At 32.6% G+C, this 21,902-nt stretch overlaps 2 protein-coding genes across 3 annotated transcripts; both read left to right on the top strand.

Moving 5' to 3' along the window:
* Positions 1 to 3,693: 3,693 nt before the first annotated feature.
* On the top strand, positions 3,694 to 7,695 carry LOC110606574 (phospho-2-dehydro-3-deoxyheptonate aldolase 1, chloroplastic). The gene is made up of 5 exons (XM_021745440.2): positions 3,694 to 4,381; positions 4,588 to 4,865; positions 5,464 to 5,740; positions 6,164 to 6,409; positions 7,234 to 7,695. Exons 1-5 carry the CDS (start codon positions 3,815 to 3,817, stop codon positions 7,501 to 7,503), a joined length of 1,638 nt encoding a protein of 545 aa, XP_021601132.1. The 5' UTR covers positions 3,694 to 3,814; the 3' UTR covers positions 7,504 to 7,695.
* A 5,135-nt stretch (positions 7,696 to 12,830) lies between these two features.
* LOC110606619 (F-box protein At1g78280) lies at positions 12,831 to 21,238 on the top strand. Of its 2 annotated transcripts, XM_021745511.2 has the most exons (16): positions 12,833 to 13,269; positions 13,574 to 13,684; positions 13,890 to 13,945; positions 14,017 to 14,159; positions 14,721 to 14,918; positions 14,999 to 15,198; positions 16,343 to 16,442; positions 16,539 to 17,114; positions 17,575 to 17,697; positions 18,380 to 18,460; positions 18,536 to 18,867; positions 18,981 to 19,238; positions 19,352 to 19,436; positions 19,561 to 19,783; positions 20,168 to 20,330; positions 20,760 to 21,238. In XM_021745511.2, exons 1-16 carry the CDS (start codon positions 13,121 to 13,123, stop codon positions 20,896 to 20,898), a joined length of 2,937 nt encoding a protein of 978 aa, XP_021601203.1. In that variant the 5' UTR covers positions 12,833 to 13,120; the 3' UTR covers positions 20,899 to 21,238. The 2 variants fall into 2 exon arrangements, with proteins under 2 accessions (XP_043809590.1, XP_021601203.1); XM_043953655.1 differs by lacking the exon at positions 18,981 to 19,238 and having other exon boundaries at positions 12,831 to 13,269.
* Positions 21,239 to 21,902: the final 664 nt, after the last annotated feature.

Genomic DNA, 21,902 nt, shown 5'->3' with positions numbered 1-21,902 from the left:
CATAGCTAAAACTTTCTACAAATAAACCTCATGAAAAAACTGAAAAAGGTATAACTCATCGTTAAGTTTACAAATGATCATCCCCATGGTAGGCCTGAATAGAGAAGCCATGGTTTGTCGCATAGCTTGAAAGTTAATGATTCGATCTGTCAAAAAACGACCAATCAAGCAGAGCTCAAAACATTCATTCTCTTCACCCTCCATTGCTGGAAAAACTATACCATCACCATCCTCACCATCCATAGAAAGCGCCGCCATATCGATCGAGACTTGATCATTGGACATATTGAAGCAAAGAATTGAGAAGAAAAAGGTAGAACGAAAGACGAAAACTTGTTAAACGATAAGAGAGACAACTGCTCTTTCAGAGAAGAGACCTAGGCCACTTTTTCAACTACTCATTATGAAGTACTTGCTTTACTGTATTTATTGCTGGTTTTTGTAGAGGGGAGGCGAATAACATTGTCTCATTCTATATTAATGTATATTATCTTCAACATACTATTACGATTAGTCATTAGTTTGATATATTTTATATATGAAATTAATTAATTTCTATAGGTATATTTAAAAAATAATTAAAAATTTTAAAATAATAATATTTTATAATACACAAACACTTGGAAAAAAACGTTTATAATGATAAATGTTTTTATAGTAACGAAAATAAAATTTAATATTTCTGTTATCAAAGAAATTAATAATTAAATAATTAAAATTGGGAATGTTGGAATATTCGAATCTTATAAAAGGCCAAAATAAATATTTGTAATTTATGCAGGTAAAATCCAATTATTTGAGAGAAAGGATTTATTAATCATGCAAGAGACGTCATTGGTCCCATTCGCAAATTAACTTAGTCTGCTTTATTATTATTTTTAGTTTTAAGTTTTATTTAGAATTATAATTGAAACGTCAACAAATTAGTTTTATATTTTTTAATTATTTTTAATTGAAAGAGTGAAAATTTAAAATTAAAATTATTTATATATTAAAATAATTAATAACTACAAATATTAGCATAGCGAAATTCCTAATTATAATCTAAATTTAAGATCCCCTCTTCATGGCATATGGATTTCTAAATTTGCTATTAATTATAAACCACTTTTTGTAATTGCCACCAAATCGCATATATCTCATTGTTTGATTGAGAAGGATAATTATCCTTAACTTCCTACTGGTTAGGTAAGAGTCTTATTCAATTAAAAGCATTATTAATTAATTGACACAATAGTTAATCAATATTACTTTAGAAAATGCTTATTGCTAGCAAAAACTCAAAATCACAAAGAGAATATATTTTAATTTCATAACCCAACATAATTAAGGTTCAAAATCTATTATATTCTTTAGACCTATAAAAAAATTAAAAACATATTTTTTCTTTAAATTATAAAAAATAAAAAAAAATTAGACTTCACTAATTTTTATTTAAAAGTCTGACATTCAATTTGTATCATAATAATACTTGTATTATCAAGCTGTTAATAAAATTGTATAATTTTCGACTGCCATTAAAAAAATCTGAAATGTTAAATAAAATATAATTATTAATTAAATATATATATATATAAATAAATACTTATGATTTTATTTAAGAGAATTTATAGTTTAATTTGTATTAATTTAATATTTTATGATATAATTTTCTTATTAATATTTTTACTTACATTTGAAAATTATTATTATTTACTAATGATCTGATATTACATATATTATTTTGATATAAATTAAATATAGATTTAGATAAAAAAATTAATAAAATTATATTATATTTTTTATATTTTTTTTTAAATTATAACATATCAAATATGGCGCTCATGAGATTAGTCTGATAGTAAATATATCTGAGTAAATTTGAGAGTTCTATCCTCCCAATCTCCAATTTCTACTTAAAAAAACATATCAAATATGAAAATATTATGAAAAAAAAACTATTTAAACTATTATTTGATACTCAATTTTGAAAATTTAAAACATTCATAAATTCTTTTAAAAATTTTATTAATTAAATTATAGCAGTCAAGTATTGAAGAAATGTTTAAGATGTTCTTAATATAAAAATATCAATTAAACCTTTAAAAATTTTAAAAATATTTTAATATATTTTTTAAAATTAAAAGATTAATTAATAATTTGTTTATAATATAAATTAAATAATAAATATTTAACAATTAAAATTAATAAATTGACTAATTAATATATTTTTAAAAATCTTAAAAGTATTTTAACATATCTTTTAATTTTTTTCAAATATTAATGAATGAAAGCTAATTTCATACGTTGATGGATAATATCTAAGTTAATTTGGGGCATGTTGTTTCCTGCATGCATGATAACCACCTGCTTGTGTTTGAGATTTTAATTCATGGAAAGAAAGAAAGAAAGAAATTGACAAATGCGAAGCCAAGGACCATTGGGCTTTGGACATTTGGATTAGGAAGAAGAAGGGTTTTGTTTGGGGGAAGAAGAAAGAAAGAGGGGAGGGGGTAGGAGAGGAGAGTGGTGGAAGAGGGGTAGGTGAGTGTGAAATCCTGATAATTTGAGAATATGTTAGCTTTTTCTCTATTTTGATAAAAGGGGTCTGCTTGTAATTCCACTCCCCCAAACACTTTTTATTTTCTTGATAATACAACCACCAAATTACTTATGGTTAGGTGATCACTTCTTGGCTTGGCTCATTTAAAAAATTTGATATTTTAAAAAATAAAAGTTACCCTTTTGCTAATTATTCCAGTGGAACTTGCCTACCCATGATTAGACATCCAACTTCAATAAAGAATGGCTTTGAATTGAAGTTATGGTTGAACAAATAAAAAGAATTTGAAGCAGCTATCCAACAAAAAGAAATACTGGGATATTAATTTGAAATAGGATTTGACCAACACCGCCCAATACTGCATTATCTGATTCCTCGTTATTTATATATGAATTTTGCCTTTTTTTAGGCATATGATTCATGCATTCAATTAATAATTTCTTATATCACCTAAAAATTTTAGGAAATTCAATTAAAGCTGTATCTGGTTTTACTTCATAATTTTAACCCAACAGTTCAACTAGCCCACGGAATCAACCCCAGCCGCCCTCTTTCTTTAATTTCTTTTTTATGCCTTTCTTTTTCTTTTCAAATTTTTATTTTATTTTTTTAAAATATTAATATATATTATTATTATTTAAATTTATTATAATAAAAATTTATTAAAACTTTACAATAACATAATAATTATAATTTAAATTTTCTAATTTAAGAAAAAGAAAGTTTTTCTAACAAATTTAATTCTCTAGAAAATTAAAAGTAATAAAAAATTAAAAATTACTAGAAATGGTAACCAGAAAGAAAACTTCTTTTTTTATCAATGGAAATAAAACTTGATGAGAGGAAATGAAGTAAGGGATAACTGTTAAAAACCCAGAGTGACGCAAGCACTTGCAGAAATAACGGTCATCGTTCAGCCGGCTCGGCTATGACGGCGAGCCTATGGAGCTGCCGTCGGCTGTCATAAGTGGCGATTAGTAGTAGTAGGTGAAGCAACCCTAGTTATTAAACAAAGAATTAAAAAAATTAAGATTGACTTGTCTTTACAGAGACAAATGGAAATTCCCTAAATAACCCCATTCTCATACTTTAATTCCCCATCATACCCTTCCCTTCAACTACTACCACCTCCACGTCTCTCCACCAGACACCACCACTCTGGCCCGTGGCTCCTCCCCTTTCCTTATAAAACCCTTTTCATCTCTCTCTGCTCCTTCAGGGACCTCTCAAAATCCTGAATCCCTCTTTTCCGTTATACAAAATACGTCCAAAATGTCTCTCACAAGCACTTCAATAATTCCCACCAAATCCTTCATCGTCTCCAACAAACCCCACCAACCTTCCTTCTTAGCCGGCAAGCTACCTTCCCGATCCGTCCTCCATATCTCCGCCGTTCACTCCTCTGAACCTTCTAAAAATCCCATTGTCTCTGATAAACTTGGGAAACAACAAGCCACGAAAACATCCACTTCAGCAGCGGCAACATCTGCACCAGCAGCTGCGGCGGCGCCAACTACCAATGTGGTTCCTGGGAAATGGAGCGTGGATAGCTGGAAATCGAAGAAGGCATTGCAGCTACCGGAATATCCGGATAAGGAAGACCTTGAATCGGTGCTCAGGACCCTGGATGCTTTCCCTCCGATTGTGTTCGCTGGTGAGGCTAGGAGCTTAGAGGAGAAGCTCAGTGAGGCTGCACTGGGTAATGCTTTTTTGTTGCAAGGGGGAGATTGCGCCGAGAGTTTCAAGGAGTTCAATGCCAATAATATCCGTGACACTTTCAGGATTCTCCTCCAGATGGGTGCTGTTTTGATGTTTGGTGGCCAAATGCCCGTTATTAAGGTAGGCTTAGTTTTCTATTAACCTCTGCTTCCTTTTCCTGTTCCTGTTCCATATGTTGAAAAAAAAATGGTGCCGAAAATAGAACATAAAACACTTCTTATAACAATTTCAGAACAGGGTCCCTGGATAGTCCGACAAATCTCTTTAAAGTTTGAAGCTTTCAATATATCTCCTGTTAATTGATGAATTGATTGGTTTCGTTATAGGTGGGACGGATGGCGGGTCAGTTTGCGAAGCCAAGATCGGATCCTTTTGAGGAAAAGAATGGGGTGAAGTTGCCTAGTTACAGAGGGGACAACGTGAATGGAGATGCTTTCGACGAGAAGTCAAGAATTCCTGACCCACAGAGGATGATTAGAGCTTACTGCCAATCAGCAGCAACTTTGAATCTTCTTCGAGCGTTCGCTACCGGTGGATATGCTGCTATGCAGAGGGTTACTCAGTGGAATCTGGATTTCACAGAGCACAGTGAGCAGGGAGACAGGTATAATTCAAATTAGGAAACTTGGGTGTACTTACTGTTCATGCTTGTTTGTTTTGGTGGTAGACTTCTAATAAACGGAAGTTCCTCGTTGGAGAATAATTGATCTTTAGCTGTTTACGTCTGGTGCTCTTTTAAGGTTTGATTGTTTGTTGTGAACATATAAGACAGTGAAATTTACCCCATAAGTATAAATGACTAGTACTACTGGCAAGTTTCATGTTCAAAATTTTCTATACCTCAAATTACATGTATGGCTTGTTCGCATGACTGGAATTTATTGTAAGCTTTAATTGGCCTTTTGGAATTTGCATAACTGGAATCTATTGTAAGCTTTTCACATGTTTGTCAATTTGCATCATTTTTAACTGTTTGGTGTTACGTGGAGACATGATGGAATTATCCTTCTTCTTCTATCCCTTCAAGAGCTCAGAGGGATTCATTTCTCTATTTTAGTTTTGGTAGGTTCTCTAAAATATTAACAAAACGCTTGTATGGAAATTAGTTATTAGATCACTAATTCTTAGCTCTTTGATTGCTCCGTTAGTTTTTTTTTTTCTTCTTTTGTTAATTGTGGTAAATTTTTTACTTGGTGTGGTAGGTATCGGGAACTTGCACACCGGGTAGATGAGGCCCTTGGATTCATGTCTGCAGCTGGTCTCACTGTTGACCATCCTATCATGACAACAACTGAGTTTTGGACATCCCATGAGTGCTTGCTTCTGCCATATGAGCAATCACTTACCAGGCTGGATTCAACTTCTGGCCTCTACTATGACTGCTCTGCTCATTTTCTCTGGGTTGGTGAACGTACTAGACAGCTAGATGGTGCTCACGTTGAGTTTTTGAGAGGAGTTGCAAATCCCCTTGGTATTAAGGTAACATTCTCTTCTCTAATTTATCCAATTCATGTTTGTTGTAATATCTATTTTATTGCTAAATAGGTTTAACAGAAGAATGAAACCTTGTATTCAAAATGTGAGAAGCTGGTTTTGTTTTGTGGGTGTCAAACTATGTTTCTTGTCTGCTTCATATGCCTGAATTTGAACCTAGTAATCAACTGATGGGTGGATCTTAAAAAGTTCACCAAGTTCAGCTACCATAAATTGATTCATTGGCCAAGTTGTTTTTCCCATGGTCACTTTCTTTTACCCATCATATAGAATTCTCATAGAAATAGTAACTTGGCAATCAACTGAATTATTGTTTATTGCAACACCAGTAACTTTTAGCTTGATATATATGATTGACAATTGTGTTTGGTGTTTTTGATGTTCTGTAATTTGTCTACTTTGCTGCAGGTGAGTGATAAGATGGATCCAAATGAGCTAGTTAAACTCATTGAGATTCTGAATCCTCAGAACAAACCAGGGAGAATAACAATTATCACAAGAATGGGAGCTGAGAACATGAGAGTGAAACTGCCCCATCTAATTAGAGCAGTCCGCAGGGCTGGGCAAATTGTCACATGGGTCAGTGATCCTATGCATGGAAACACCATAAAGGCTCCTTGTGGTTTAAAAACCCGCCCATTTGATTCCATCAGGGTACTATACTCTTTCTCTTTACTTGCTTTGGAAGCCTATCATTCTCTGTAAATTCCTTTGGTGTGATGCAGTGAAAATTCTTGGTAGTTTAAATTAGATTTTGTTGAGGGAAGTTAATATTGGGCTTAGAACTAGTTAAGAGGAAGTGAAAAGAAAAGTTGTCCTGTAGGATCGGGCAACATAGTTGAAACTGTGTAATAGATAATAGAATAGCACAAGTAGAGATAGAGCTCTCTTAAGAAATTGATAATATGTATCCCCAGCTGAAACAAACGAGTTTGTTGGTGAACTACTTCTCATCACATTATTATCTTATAGTTTAAACTAGCCTTTTGTGATTAGCTTTGGTGGTAACCCATGTGATGTACTAACCAATCAACCTTGCAATTAATGTGATTATTTGCATACAGTTGGGCATTTATAATTTACCAGTTTCGTTGAACTGGTTGCCCTAGCTCAACTACATGGTGGGGCATGCTTTAGCTCTGAAGAAGAAGACTGCTTCATCTGTAGAAATAGACAAATTTCCAGGCAATATAATATATATATATATATATATATATATAAGCTTGGTAGGTGAGAAAATGAGAGGACTAATTCTGAAAGTCTTTGGGTAGAATAGCAAATTTAGATTCCTTAAGCTAGAAATGGCATTTAGTGGGTAGGTGAATATGGGTAGGTGGTAATGTCCATCTTTATCTGCAAGTTGACAAAACCCATTTTGCACTATAAGAATATTCATGTTTTAAAATGTTTCTTTCCACTATAGCTAACATTATCTTCCTTCTAAGTAATCTAATGTTGCCATAACTTTTCTGAGGCAGGCTGAGGTGAGAGCCTTCTTTGATGTGCATGAACAAGAAGGAAGCCATCCTGGAGGAGTTCATCTAGAGATGACTGGCCAAAACGTGACAGAGTGCATCGGAGGATCACGTACTGTGACATTCGATGACCTGAGCTCGCGTTACCACACCCACTGTGACCCTAGGCTCAATGCTTCGCAATCTCTAGAGCTCGCATTCATCATTGCAGAGCGTCTTAGAAAGAGGAGGATCAACTCACAACCCAATATTGCCTCCACGACGAGCCTGTAAAGTGGCTGTGAAGGCTCACCGATATGTTTGTTCTTTTTTCACAAAGTTATTAAAGCCTGTATTAATAGAACTTTTATATAACTTTGGAGTTTAATTATGTCAAGTGGTCTATGTGTATACTTGAAGAGGTGATAATGTTTGAGACTTTGAAAAGAAGGAATAAATGCAGAGTCGAAGGCTGCCTTCCAATCATGCTTATTTCAATCAAATTTTAAATTGCTTGTGGAATATCCAGAAGCAATTGATAGATTGTTTAAGAGGTCAAAGAAATGGAGCGTTGGTGAAGCAAATAACGCTTAATTAATTTTATGATATGTACATATATTATCATACAATTAATCAAAATTTAAATTGAGAAAATGATATGTCTAAGAACACAAACCGGCATCTCTGCCACCTATTCTCGCCGGCGGCACTTCCCTCGGAGATGGTTTCTGTTCTTGTAAGGTGAGTACTTGTAGATTTTGGACCTGTGTTCAGACTTTGTGGAGTAGGAGTTAGGGCTTTTCGGCCATGAACTTGTGTTTGTTATTTGTATGGACTGGAGTCTAGGGCCCATTTTCTTTTAAGGCTTAAGAGTTTTTTAGTAGGCCTAATACTTGGTTCTTCATATCCTTAGGCTCGTACATTGTCAATGAATATGATCTTCTATTTTTGGGGGAAAAAAAGGAACTCTTTAATTTTTTAAATTAATCTGAATGTTTCAATAAGTTAAATTTAGTCTAAAAAAAAAAAAAATGAATTTCTAAATTTTTTGAATAAATATAAATAAATAATTTATCTTAAAATAAAAAATACCTGAAAATTTTTAAAATTTGAGTCTAAATTAAAATTTCTATATTAATTTAGATAGAAAATTAAACATAATTAACTTAGATATCTTTTCAAAAAAACATGTATAAAAATTTTTTTTTTTTGAAAATGAGAGAAATATCATTAATTCAAAGCGATAAAAAAACTATATGAGAAGGAGGGATATGAATCCAAACTCCTTGACCTGACTCAAAATGAGCCGATGTTGCTAGAATATGAGCGATATCATTCGCAGACCTGTGAATAAAACCACGTCTTGCTTCTTCATAACTAGATAGAACCAATTTACAATCTTGAACCAAAAGATCAAAAGGTGATAAACCATCTAACGAAGCATTGTTAATGGACACAACAAGAACCTGAGCATCCGATTCGAAAAGAACTCGATCCCATCTGCACTCTTTAATTCAGCTCAACGCCTCTCGAAAAGCTATTGCCTCAGCACACTTAATCTCCATCTGACTGCAAAAACAGCATGTTTTACCCGCCATAAATCTACTATTAGCATTTCGAACTACACAGTCGAAATTTAGTGAATTTCGTTGCGAATTTAAAAAGGCATCAATATTAATAGTAATCCAACCCTGCGGTGGAGGAGATCAGACAGATAAAACTGATACAACATTGGTTATCTAACCATTTCATTATTAAAAATAAGGAAATAATTATTTTTTCAAAAATGAGGTCATTTAAATTTAAATCAAGATGTCAAATACTAATTTGGACTGCCCCTCCCAATCCCCTCTTTCAGTTTTTTTTTTTATTTTTTTTTTCAACAGCAATAAAATGCACTCGAAGAATAAAGACCATGAAAATTCATTGTGATAATAACTGATTTTTCAAATATAATTTTGTCACTATATCAATCTATATATTCGTCTGTCGAAAAATAGACATGTAAAAAATATACTGAAAGTTTAAGCTAAACTTAATAATGGATGTCATGCAAAAACATCTCATGGTAGAGAGTGCATAGGATGCTGGACAGCATTACCTAAGATGACTTAGTTAACTTCACACTCAATGGAAATAAGGTCAAGAGAGAATGCCAATTTAAGACATTTTTTAAAAGAACTCTAACTTTATCAGCTGTGACTGACAAAGATCATACTTATTTTGTAATTTTATCAACAATCAAACTATCACTATTAGTAATAATCACAGCACGATCAACCTATCAGCCACAACAGCCAAGGAAAAAAATTAGTCATTCCAATCAGCATTACAATTAAATTTAAAAAATATCGAAGGAGGAGACCAAATGTTACCGAATAATAAACATTGTCTAGACTTTGAATCATTGATGGATAAATTATAATGTATTTAATAAAAATAGTTAAGCAAAATAGAATGCACTACAGTTTGTAATCATTTTTTTTTAAAATTAATATATTATATACTTTCTAAATATATCATAACATAAGAGTAGTCAATAACAATGAGCTCTCAGCATATAGGTCGTTTACTATAAGTAAAAATGGATAGATTATTATATCTATTATCCATTTTTTAATCTATTCATATAAATCAATTAATGAAATTTAATATTCTTAATCTAATCATTAGACATTTGTTAACCAATATCGGTTATCCAGTTAATCTATCCATAACCCATCAGTTAACCTAAAACATAATCCAACAAATACAAACTCTAAAAATTCAACCCAAAAATAAAATTACAAGTTCATAGATTAAAATTAAATACTATAAATAAAAATATTCTTCAAAATTATAAAGTTACAACCATATTAAAAGTGCTTCAACTAACGATATCAAGCAGCAACATTGAAAAAGTTAATATCAAAGTTACAAGTTACAAACATTAAAAAAGAAATAAGCAGCAAAATATTAATCATCAATATTGATCAAGGGATGCTCTTAAGTGACGCATGATTTCTCTGCATAAAAAAAAGTATAACATTATATAATAATAAAATAGAAACTAAACATAGATAAAAAATAGACAAAATAAAAAAACAGAATTTATTTTAACTATTTCAAGACTCTCAAGTTATATAATGACCAAGTTAGGAGAATGGTTGAATTGAGGACTATCAAATGATGACCTGAGTCAATCTTAGTACAAATAAGTGCTTCAACTAGCCTAAGAGTTAAAGAACTTTGAAATTAATCGAGGACATGTTCTCTCATGCTAATGGCAGATTCAGAGACAACCATTGACACGGGCATAGCCATCACGTCTCTAGCAACAAAGCAAGAACTTTATGCTTAGTTGTATATACTTTCCACTAGCTCAATATATCAAAACCATTGTTGTCCTCTTCATATTCATCACCCAAATACTTATCCAATTCAGTTTTCTTCTCTCAACTCCCTTAACTCACCTTTTGCTTTTTGTACATAGGACGAATAAGAGCCAACACATCATTAACATCAAAAGATGGAAAACAAAACCCTTTTCACCGTAGGCATCATTAACATCAAAAGATTGTTTAATCATAAAATCAATATAAGACAGCTTATAACGTGGATCAAGGATCAATAGAAATAAACGACATCACATTCAAATTATCAACATCTCCCCAATATTTTTTATATTTCATTCTTATCTTTATTGCCATTGAACTTATAACGGGACTTTACTAATATTTCTATTAGGCTTATATTTAATAAAAGAAAATATTTTACTATATATTCTTATATTAGGTACATATTTAATATAAAAATTAATTAAAAAAATTTAAAATTAACATATATATATATATATATATATATATATATATTCGGTTAACCATTATCCAATAAATAATTAAAATAATTATCCAATCCTTAACCATTAACTTACAAATTTTAAAATCACTAAACTTAACCTTAACTTTAACCATTAATTTCGTTTAACCTAAAAATAGATTAGGGTACAGTTAGGTTTCGAGTTGGTGATTAATTTGGCCACCTCTACTGGTTATTAACAAATTTATATGCATAAAAACTAGTAAACCAGTATGAGGGGGAAAACAAAAAAAGCATATGCCTCAATGTTTTTAGGATAGAAAGACAATCAGAACACATAGAACTATATTTGCCACTCTTTGTTTCAATTTCTTGAGTTAATAGCAAAAAAAGTCTATATTTTTAATTTTATTGTAATTATATCATATATTTTTGTTCTAATTAAAAATTAATTTTTTAAAGTTATTCTAATTGTATCTTATTATTATTTGTACCGTTAAAAACTAATAAAATTGTCACATCACTTGTCATATCAATACTATATCAGTATTGCATGTCAATAAATTTTAGAGTAAAATTAATAATAATTTAAAAGTTTAAGGTAAAATTGCAACAAAACTGAAAGTATAAAATTTTTTGATAAATTATTTATTTTATTATTTTTTTAAATTCACTCAAAATATTATTATAATTTAAAAAATGATAGATTAATATTATCATTGAGAGTTAAAAGAATAATTAAAAATTTTTTTAAAAAATTATTTTATTATTTTTAATATTTTCAAATTGAATCGTATTAAATATTATTTTAAATTATTTTTTAATATTTTATAATTGATGTATTTAATAAAATTATTTTTTATGATAGTTTTAAAAATAATGTTAAATAGTAAGTGTATTAGAGGATTTAAAAAAAATGGTCAATAATGATTTTAATCAAAATAAATTATTATTATTATAAAATTATTGATAAAAATTAATAATAATAATAATAATAATAATAATTTTTAAATATATTTAATAGTAAAAAATGTAATTTAAAAAAATATAAAGTATAATTGTAAAAAAATAAAATATAATTTTTTTAACTATTAATTTTAAAATTTATTGATGTGATATAATATTAAGATATTATTATGATAATTTTATTAATTTTTTATTTGTATAAATAATAATAGAGTTCAGTTAAAAAATTTTAAAAAATTAAATTTTAATTAATAAAATAAAAGATATAGATTTTTTTTTTGTCATTAACACCTCCAAATTTACACGGGTAAAGGATTCAAAGCATTATGGTAAACCCTTTTTTAGCTGATTGTACATTAACTGAAAATTCAAGAGATAATTTAAGCTCTGCTTCATTTAGATTTTCACTCTTATAGCGTATATTAAAAAAATATTATATTACTTATTTTTTTAATTCAGAATGAAAATAAATATAGATATATACAGAGTAATAAATTAATAATAATGTACGGAGAAAATTGAAGAGAAAGGAAAAGAAAAAAAATTATTTTTTTTTTAAATTCTCTTATTTGGATAACTAATAAAAGAAAAATAAGAGGATGAAAAATGTAGAAGCTGTATTTCGCTCAAAACATTTTCCATTAAATTGATAGAAAATAAAGAGAAATGAGAAGAATTAAAATTATTTGTGTTAAAAATTCTTTAATATTTTTTAGTTAAAAATTTTCTTTTTAAAAATATAAGAGTATTATAATCATTTTTCATTTTTTTATGAGAAATTATATTTCTCTTTCTCTTTTTATAATTTATCCAAACAATGAGAAAGAAATTAAAAATTTCTTTTGTCCTGATTTCTCCTCCGTAGTTTATCCACGTTTCCCTCACACAATTAAGATCAAACAAAGGGTAAAGGAAACTGCCGGGGCGCACATGTGGCGTGGATCTTGCGCACACGCGGTATTTCCCGAGTACAAGTAACTCGGTGCCTAAGCTTTGGACAGCGAGCGCGACGTGCGAGGCGAGGAGGCGCGCTTTCTCTAAGCGTCGAAGTCCACCCACCGCGTTTTATCTCCAATGCAACATTTATAAAGGGCGCAAACCTGCAACGTTAGCCAATTTCTCATCATTTTATTTTCTGTTTCCATCAATGGATAATTCACAACTCCAGTCTTCTCAGATAAGGGATCGCAGACAGGAAGCTCTCGGCTACCTCAATGTCCTCCCCGATGAGCTCGTCTGTGCTATTTTGGAGTATCTTACTCCTCGAGATGTCGCTCGTCTCTCTTGCGTCAGCAGGTCTATATCTACATATTTTGCTGCTTTCTCTTAATATTGTTCTTTTGTGGATTTCCGGTTCTTTAATTTTGCTCAGTCAATTCGCCAGAATTATACCTGATTGGTTTAGCTTTTGAGACATTAGATTCTAAATCTCTTGTTTGTTTTATCAGAATCTTCAATGCTATATGTTATTGGAAAACAGTGTCATAAACTTACATGTAGTTGACTCTAGAATATGATAGTTGATTTTTCTGGTTTTTGTGTTTGGCGTGGGCATAAGTTTTTCTATCTTTTATTTTTCTTTTTGTTTTCGCCTTTGCAGTGTGATGTATATATTGTGCAATGAAGAACCGCTATGGATGAGTTTATGCCTCAAGAGGGTTGATGGTCCGCTTCAGTACGAAGGCTCCTGGAAGAAAACAGCGCTGAATTTGTATGTTTCAGTAAATATATTATAAATTTGCTGGATTTTTTTTTCTTTTAAGGAGTTTTTGTTTAAATTGGAAAAAAGCTTTTTTTGAGTGCCTATTATTGACTGATTTTGCTGCTTAACAGTTTAATGATATATGTACTTTGCTTGCATTTGACTTCCTAGTAAATGTAATATAGAAGTTTGTTTCTTTGTTTGTGGTATCCAGAGAGAATGTGCCAGCTGAATATAAAGAACGCTGTGGAAAACAACTTCACTTTGATGGTAAGGACCGTAAGGCTTGTGACAGCTGACTATTACTTTTGAGGATGCTTACTTATTTTATGTTTCTGCAGGTTTCAACTCTTTATTCTTGTATAGAAGATTATACAGGTGCAATGTTGCATTGCATGAGTTTTCATTTGATTTTGGAAATGTGGAAAGAAAGAAAGGCCTCTCTTCGGAAGAATTTTTCCATCAGTATGATGGGACAAAACCGGTATGCAAAAATACTTCAGCCTTAAATCCTATAGATTAGTTGGTTTTGGGAGAGTGATATTTTAAATCTTTAGAGCATTATTTGTGAGGAATCCTACTGGCCCCTGTCCATATTTTTTAATTTTTGCTGTCAATATTTTGTGCTTATTTCTTGTAGTGAATTCATACTTGGACCTTCCAGTTTACTAGGGGTATGACGCATACATAACTTTTCACATATATGTGTTCTTTTATACATTGGATTTTCTGTTTTTAAATATCGGTATCTTCCCCAAGTGAATGATTCTTTCATCTTGTTTTTTATGCACTTCCAAAACATGTCTTTTTAACATGAAAATATGAGATAAAATCCATCAGAATTTCCAAAGCAGCTGTCTTTTCCTCTTCTTGTTCTACTTCCCCTTTGAAAAATTAAAAAAGTCTCACATGCTCCTTGTTTGTTATTATAGACGTTCTATCTTATTTATACTTTGTTTTTTGGCAACTGCAAATGGCTAGCAGCCTACAACCATTTTCTTCTGTTCTAAATTTTGTATGTGGCTTGTGAAAAACTATGTACCAGGTTTTACTTAATGGATTGGCTGATGATTGGCCAGCAAGGAATACATGGACAATTGATCAGCTTTCAATGAAATATGGAGATAAAGCTTTTAGGATTTCTCAGAGGAGCTCCCGGAAAGTTTCAATGAAGTTCAAGGATTATGTCTCATACATGAAGTTTCAGCATGATGAGGATCCCCTATATATTTTTGATGATAAGGTACTGAGCCACTGCTTATGGCTCTGTATGTGGTTGTTTGTTTCCATAAGGTGTTTTATGCTTGACTTCTATTCTTGCAGTTTGGGGAAACTGCACCCAGCCTATTGAAAGATTACAGTGTGCCCCATCTATTTCAAGAAGACTTTTTTGAAGTCCTAGATAAAGAACAGCGACCACCCTATAGATGGCTTATTATTGGGCCAGAGAGATCTGGTGCATCTTGGCATGTTGATCCAGCACTCACCAGTGCCTGGAATACTCTTCTATGTGGTCGTAAAAGGTAAATCTGAAGTTTAAAATTCTTGGGTTTTATCTGATGGTAATATGGAGCAGTTAGAACTTGTTAATGTGGGTAGTTATTTCATTTGTTTTATGTGTTAATTTAACATAGTAATAAATGCTTAAAGCTGTGGCTGTAACTTTCTCTTTAGTGCTTCTAAAGCAAAACTTCAAAGCAGATGTTGGGCATGTAAATTGGTGCCAAACAAAAAGTATTTGATATCAATGGCCCAGTAAATGGATAGTTATATAGCTGAAACTAAAGCTTCATGTTAAGCATGTCACCTGATCAAGTCTCACACTGATACAGCTATTTAGTGTGCTTGAGTTGATCATTTGAGGTCAATCTCATGTATGGTATTTGTGGTCACAGCTGCCAAGAAGTTTGTCAACCTTATCATTCAATCTGATTTATGCATCCAATATATATGGAAGTGAAAGTGAAGTGGGTGTGCAGGCAATTTGCACTGAGAGAATGTGCTCTTCTAACTATTCTTGTTTCCTTCCTTAACCAAACCATCCTGAATGTGCTAAAACACTAAGATCCAGCAGTTTGGTTTGCTGATTTGGTGCGGGCCTTCAGGCAGATTGTGTTGCTCATAGTGCTGGGGCTTTGTTGGTAAATTAATCAGCCTAGTTTCTTTTCAGGCATAGGTTGGATAATGATGCTACATATTCATTTTGTTGAACAGAATGATGTCGATCCTTTCTGTTCCCTTCAGTAGGGCTGGGATTTGATTTTGAATATGTAGCTTGACTTTTCTGAAACAGTAGCATCATTAGCTCTGCTGGCACAATCGAAAGGGAACTTTTGTTTGAATATGTATGACACTCCATCACACTATTGTTTTGTTCCCCTAGACCCTTTGGAATTGGAAACCTATATCTACATTTAAACAAGCTTCCTTATTTGTTTTCCTTTTTCCCCCCTCGTCTAGGTGACTGGTCTTTCATGTCACGGATTATCATGCTTGATCACATCTCATACTTGTTCCCAACACTATCATTATCCTTGCATTTCGAGGCTCAGCTTTTTGGTCCTTATTCATTTAATTGATACTGTTGCTGGTTCCATAATCATTATTTCTCAGTGTATCATATATATTTAATGTGGCTGATACCCTTTCTCAATTGTGTTTGAATAGGTGGGCTTTGTATCCCCCTGGCCGGGTACCCATGGGTGTCACGGTACATGTAAATGAAGAAGATGGTGATGTAAATGTCGATACTCCATCATCGCTCCAGGTACTTTGTCGAAGATATCCTAGTCCTTTGTGATTCTTATTTTCCTTATGAAAGGGTTTGAAGTCACTCTTCCTGGGTCTTTTGTTGTGTGCACAGTGGTGGTTAGATTTTTATCCACTTCTTTCTGATGAAGACAAGCCAATAGAGTGTACTCAACTTCCAGGGGAGACAATTTTTGTTCCAAGTGGATGGTGGCACTGTGTCCTGAATCTTGAGACAACTATTGCTGTTACACAAAACTTTGCAAATTCCAAAAACTTTGAATATGTATGTCTGGATATGGCACCGGGTTATCGTCATAAAGGAATTTGCCGTGCTGGATTTTTGGCTGTTGTTGAAGACAGTTTACAAAATGTTGAAAAGAATGAAGTGAATGATGAAGATGATCCGAGTTACCCAGACCTGACAAGGAAAGAAAAGAGGGCCAGAATTCAAGAACTCGGAGAAGATCCTGAACAAGAAACAGCTAGTCATGGTGACTCTAAAATTTATGAGTTGTGGAAACAAGATTTTTCTTATGATATAAAGTTCTTAGGCATGTTCTTGGATAAGGAGAAAGACCATTATAGTTCCCTATGGAGCCCAGGAAATTCCATTGGACAGCGAGAAATGAGGGAATGGCTTTACAAGCTTTGGATCAGAAAACCAGGAATAAGAGAGCTAATATGGAAGGTACTATATATCTCTTTATGGCTTATGCATGTCAAATGGGTAGTCCTATCAAACAAAGAAACAATTTTCTATTGGCAAGCCTGAAAACTTATGAAGCTTACTAGATCGAGAAATCTACCATGACCATCCTGTACCACTAATTAACCAAAAGCAATGAACTTTTGTATGTGTGTGTGTGTGTCTTGCTTTCCTCTTTTAAATTTGTAAGAATCATAATCAGGTAAGAGGAAAGGTGAGGGTCTTGCTCGTGGACTCTACTCCATCATATTGAGCAATATGACAAAAATTATTGAAGAAGCCAATTAGTTTACCTATCTTTTTTTGAATAATTGTGATTTATTTGGTTATATGTAGTCACAATGCATCCATGATATATCATGTGATGTACACATATTCATTACCTTAACTGAAATATTAGTCTATTCTTCTATTATTTCTAATTTGCTCTGAATTGTCTTAGGGAGCATGTTTAGCACTAAATGCAGAAAAATGGTTCATTTGCCTAGAAGAAATTCGTGCATTCCACAATTTGCCTCCTCCCACAGATGATGAAAAGCTTCCTGTTGGCACGGGTAGCAATCCAGTACGTGTGTTTATCGATTGTAAAATAAAGCATAGTTTTCCTAAATGCAACTGTTTTACTATCATCATCATCAATCTTATTCTTGTTCTAGCTGCTGTTATTTTAGTTTCGTGTCATTTCGTATTCATTTCTTCAAATGCTAAAAGCAAGAGTCATTTGCTGTAACAGCACGGGTTTGATTCAGCCTCCCAAGCACACCAGGAACCCCTTTTTTTTTTTTCGCACTATCAAATATGGGGTGGTGGATTATGACAAATTTCCAACCTTAAGCTTTGTGTGCTTGCCAGGATATAATATGTAGAATGAAACAACAGTTTTAGCTGGAGTTATTTAGATTGAGTGTATTTTCTAGTTTAAGCAGAAGGATTTTTTTTTTTTTTTTTTTTTTGGGGGGGGGGGGGTATGGGGGACATCTTAAGATTTTAATCCTGAAAGAAGTGGACTCTTCTGCTGTGAGTAGTTTGACTTCTGTTTGTGAGCATTAGGAAATAAAGCGCTCTGATGTGTAGATCTTTTGGCTATGTTCTCTGAGCTTGTCTTTGTATTTTGGTGTTGCTTGACATTTAGTTTCTAGATTTAGATGTTTAGGACATACAAATGCTCATTGATAGAAAAATTCTGTTCTCTATGTTGGAAGTTGTTCTTCTATCTGAGCTTTTGGTAACTCCCTATTTCACAACAGGTTTTTCTCTTAGCTGACCAAGTAGTTAAAATCTTTGTTGAAGGAGGTCTGGAAGCGTCAATGTATGGTTTAGGCACTGAGGTACATTGTAACTTCTGTTTCTCCTTGTCATCTACCTTGCAGGATATTCCAATTCTTACATTTGCTTGTTTACAGCTTGAGTTTTACAGTGTGTTGCATAAAGTCAACTCCCCTCTAAAAAATCATGTTCCTGAAATTTTAGCGAGTGGGATTCTTTACGTTGAGAATGGAACTTACAAAATTGTGCCTTGGGATGGGAAAGGAGTCCCTAATGTGATTGGCAAGAGCAAGGTCATTCCAGTGAATTGCAAAGAGAATGACTTTCCTTTTGGTGTGTGGGCCAAGAAACAATACGAGTGCATACAAGCTGGGCTGCCAATAAATGAACAGAATAATTCAGCTGGATGCACAAAGATGTGGCCATTTATCATCACAAAGCGATGCAAGGGAAAGATATTTGCTGAATTGTAAGTTGTCATAACCTTGATTGTTTTTTTTCTAGTCTTCTAATACTACTAGAAATAGCTTTAGTGTCATCTTGTTAGTCCTGAATATGGAATCGTATGGTCTCTCTTGGCAGAAGAGATAGACTATCATGGGAAGATGCTCTAAATTTGGCTTCCTTTCTGGGAGAGCAATTGCGTAACCTTCATCTTTTACCCTATCCATCCATCGATAAGTCAACTTTCTCTGATACTAAACAAAAAATGGAATTGCCCTTTGCTAATGGTTCCATGGAGGAGACTCCCTATAAGTCTGACATTCCTTCAGAATGGGAAGTCTTCATCAGAACTCTATCCAGGAAGAAAAAGGATATCAAAAGCCACTTGAGAAATTGGTATGCCCATACATATCACTAAATAATTCTTACTCAAATTATGCTAGTACCAAAATTTTGTGTCATGAAGATAATTCCCATTACTTACTGCAATATTCATTTACATTTTGCAGGGGAGATCCAATTCCAGAAACACTTATACAGAAGGTTCATGAATATATCCCTGATGATTTTACAATGTTGGTGGATTCATACCAGGTTCTCCATTGTCCTGTCATTTTTCAGTATATTATTTGGATAAAAATATCCATGGTAAAACCTCTTTCTACATGGATAATCAGTCATAAATGATTTATAACATATTGCTCTTGGTTGATTTCAGAATGAAAATTACGTGCGCAAAATCTGTAAACCTTGCTCCTGGATACACTCAGATATTATGGATGACAATGTTCACATGGAACCAAATTGTGTTAGCTCTTGCTTGGGTGGAAATAGTGCCGATGCTTGTCTGATGGATAGTGGCTCAAATGGCTACAAAGATGTCAGATATGATGAATCATGGTGTCCCAGCCACATTCTTGACTTTAGTGATCTTTCTGTTGGTGAGTGCTTTTCAATTTATTGGTTTCCATACGATCCTGAAGTGTTATTTTCAGTATCCTGATTCCTATTTGATATCTTCATTACTATCTGTTTTCTCAAAATATGTGAAGAATCTCCAGATCACAATTCTATATAACATATTTCTGAAACTTGATGGTACTTCCATGTACTTTTTTCAATGCCAAACCATCTATGTTACATGTGCTGTGGAGTATGTCTTGCACCAATTGAACGCCCAAGGACTTCGACTTCAAACCATCAAGTTTCGAGTTGCACGTCTTTATGTGCTCTGCATGTTGAAAGTGCAAAATAATTGGACCAATGCACTTTCACAGTCAGAAATATGACATCCAATTAATCGGAATGATTCATTTCTTCTACAGGCGACCGCATTTATGACCTGATACCTATCTACTTAGATATATTTAGAGGCGACTCCAGTCTCCTTACACAATTTTTGGAGAGCTATAACCTACCTCTGTTGACAAGCGAGCATGAATCAGTGAAGAGCAGTAACAAATTTGGACGACTTTCATACCATGCCATGTAAGTAAATGGTTTGTAATGGTTTTTATGCTTGGTTTTTCCTTCTTTTCTCAGTCTTGTTCTTGACTGTCATTTTTAGTTGATATTTTAAGAATTAAGCAGTGAATATCCATTTGCACATTCAGATGCTTTTATCGGCCTTGTTTATGGTCCTTCCTTGACAGTATTTGGATGAAGGAAAAATGTTTACTGATATATCTGGTGACTGATGGTTATAATCTTGGCTTCTAATTAGGAATTTTTATTTAGACTTTATTTGTTTGAAGATAAATCATTCGCATAAAAATAGCTTAATTTTCCCTCTAACAAGAAAAATATTTTTGCATTGATCAACTTTTTTATCTCTCAAACATGAGAAAATATGAAAAATATTTAAGTCATTTTTAGATTTAGAAAATCTTATTAAGTTGGGTTGTTGGACGTCTCCAGGTGCTACTGTATCTTGCATGAAGAGAATATCTTGGGGGCCATTTTCAGTATATGGAAGGAACTCAGAATGGCAAATTCGTGGGAGGAGGTTGAGCTAGCAGTGTGGGGCCAACTAAATGACTACAAGGGCATCTCTTGACAGGCTGCGTCTCGTTTAATTGAATGCTCTTAATATTCGAGTGAATCGCATCACACATCATTGATAAAATCTGATAAATTTCACAACTCCATTCATACCCGGCCATTATTGTTTTTCTTTTTCTTTTTCTTTTTCTTTTCTTTCTTTTTTTCCTTTTATAATTAAATTTTTGGAATACTCTCCAAAATTCAATTAACTTGTGTTTAGAAATTCAAATAATTACTATGTTTTGACATTATAAAATGTTGATGCGAGACTATATTGTACATAAATAACGTTTGTAACACGAGCGTTATATTGATTTCATTTATAAATGAAATTTTTACGTTTGATTCTTGTATATTTTTTGTTTTGAATTAATTATTTGCAGATCCTGCCTGTTGTATGAGTTTTGGATAAACGTAATTAATATTTCAAGTTGAATTTACAAACAAACTATTGGTGAATAAGCAGATTGTGATTTTATAAAAATGGTTTTAAGTAACAAAATTTGATAGTTTTGTTTAAATCTGCAGCATTGTCAGATATGTCTTTCCAAGGTTCTGATAAGTGAATAGTTATACTACATGGTCGGCCAACGTTATAGCTCAACTAAAGAGAGACCTTATGAAAGGAAATAAAACTGAAATGTGAATGTCTGATATTCTAATAAAATCGATGAAGATAGTTAGGAGGTCCATGGAGAATTTAGAAAGGTATCATAGGTAACAGTAGAAATTCCAGCGAGTTTGTTAATGCAATGAGGGATTGTTCCTTAAAACTAGGTATTGCATTAACATCCTAACATTAATCAAATCACTAACAGTAAAATTAGTAGGGATTTTAAGGTAAAAGCCAACTGAACGCAAGCCCAAACAACACCAACCATATCAAACTTAATTGGTTCCAACCATAGCATAATATCTCGATTGGCCTCCTCATCTCCCACTGGGCCACCTCTAAATTCTCCCTACTGTAGCGTCCACAGGCTTTACGTTTAAATAGGTCATTTTCAAATCGTCAAT

This window comes from Manihot esculenta, chromosome 18 (assembly GCF_001659605.2).
Source record: "Manihot esculenta cultivar AM560-2 chromosome 18, M.esculenta_v8, whole genome shotgun sequence".
NCBI lineage: Eukaryota > Viridiplantae > Streptophyta > Magnoliopsida > Malpighiales > Euphorbiaceae > Manihot > Manihot esculenta.
The sequence above is the reverse complement of the archived record's forward strand: the minus strand, read 5'-3'. Positions and strand labels throughout refer to the sequence as shown.

What these genes read in the sequence shown, in the direction of transcription:
- LOC110606574 (XM_021745440.2), top strand. Translation starts at nt 3,815, where the DNA reads ATGTCTCTCACAAGCACTTCAATAATTCCCACCAAATCCTTCATCGTC. An exon ending in CACAGTGAGCAGGGAGACAG is followed by an intron (nt 4,866 to 5,463) that starts GTATAATTCAAA and finishes TTGGTGTGGTAG; the next exon opens with GTATCGGGAACTTGCACACC. An exon ending in CAAATCCCCTTGGTATTAAG is followed by an intron (nt 5,741 to 6,163) that starts GTAACATTCTCT and finishes ACTTTGCTGCAG; the next exon opens with GTGAGTGATAAGATGGATCC.
- LOC110606619 (XM_021745511.2), top strand. Translation starts at nt 13,121, where the DNA reads ATGGATAATTCACAACTCCAGTCTTCTCAGATAAGGGATCGCAGACAG. An exon ending in TAAGAGAGCTAATATGGAAG is followed by an intron (nt 17,115 to 17,574) that starts GTACTATATATC and finishes GAATTGTCTTAG; the next exon opens with GGAGCATGTTTAGCACTAAA. An exon ending in TGTTGGTGGATTCATACCAG is followed by an intron (nt 19,437 to 19,560) that starts GTTCTCCATTGT and finishes GGTTGATTTCAG; the next exon opens with AATGAAAATTACGTGCGCAA.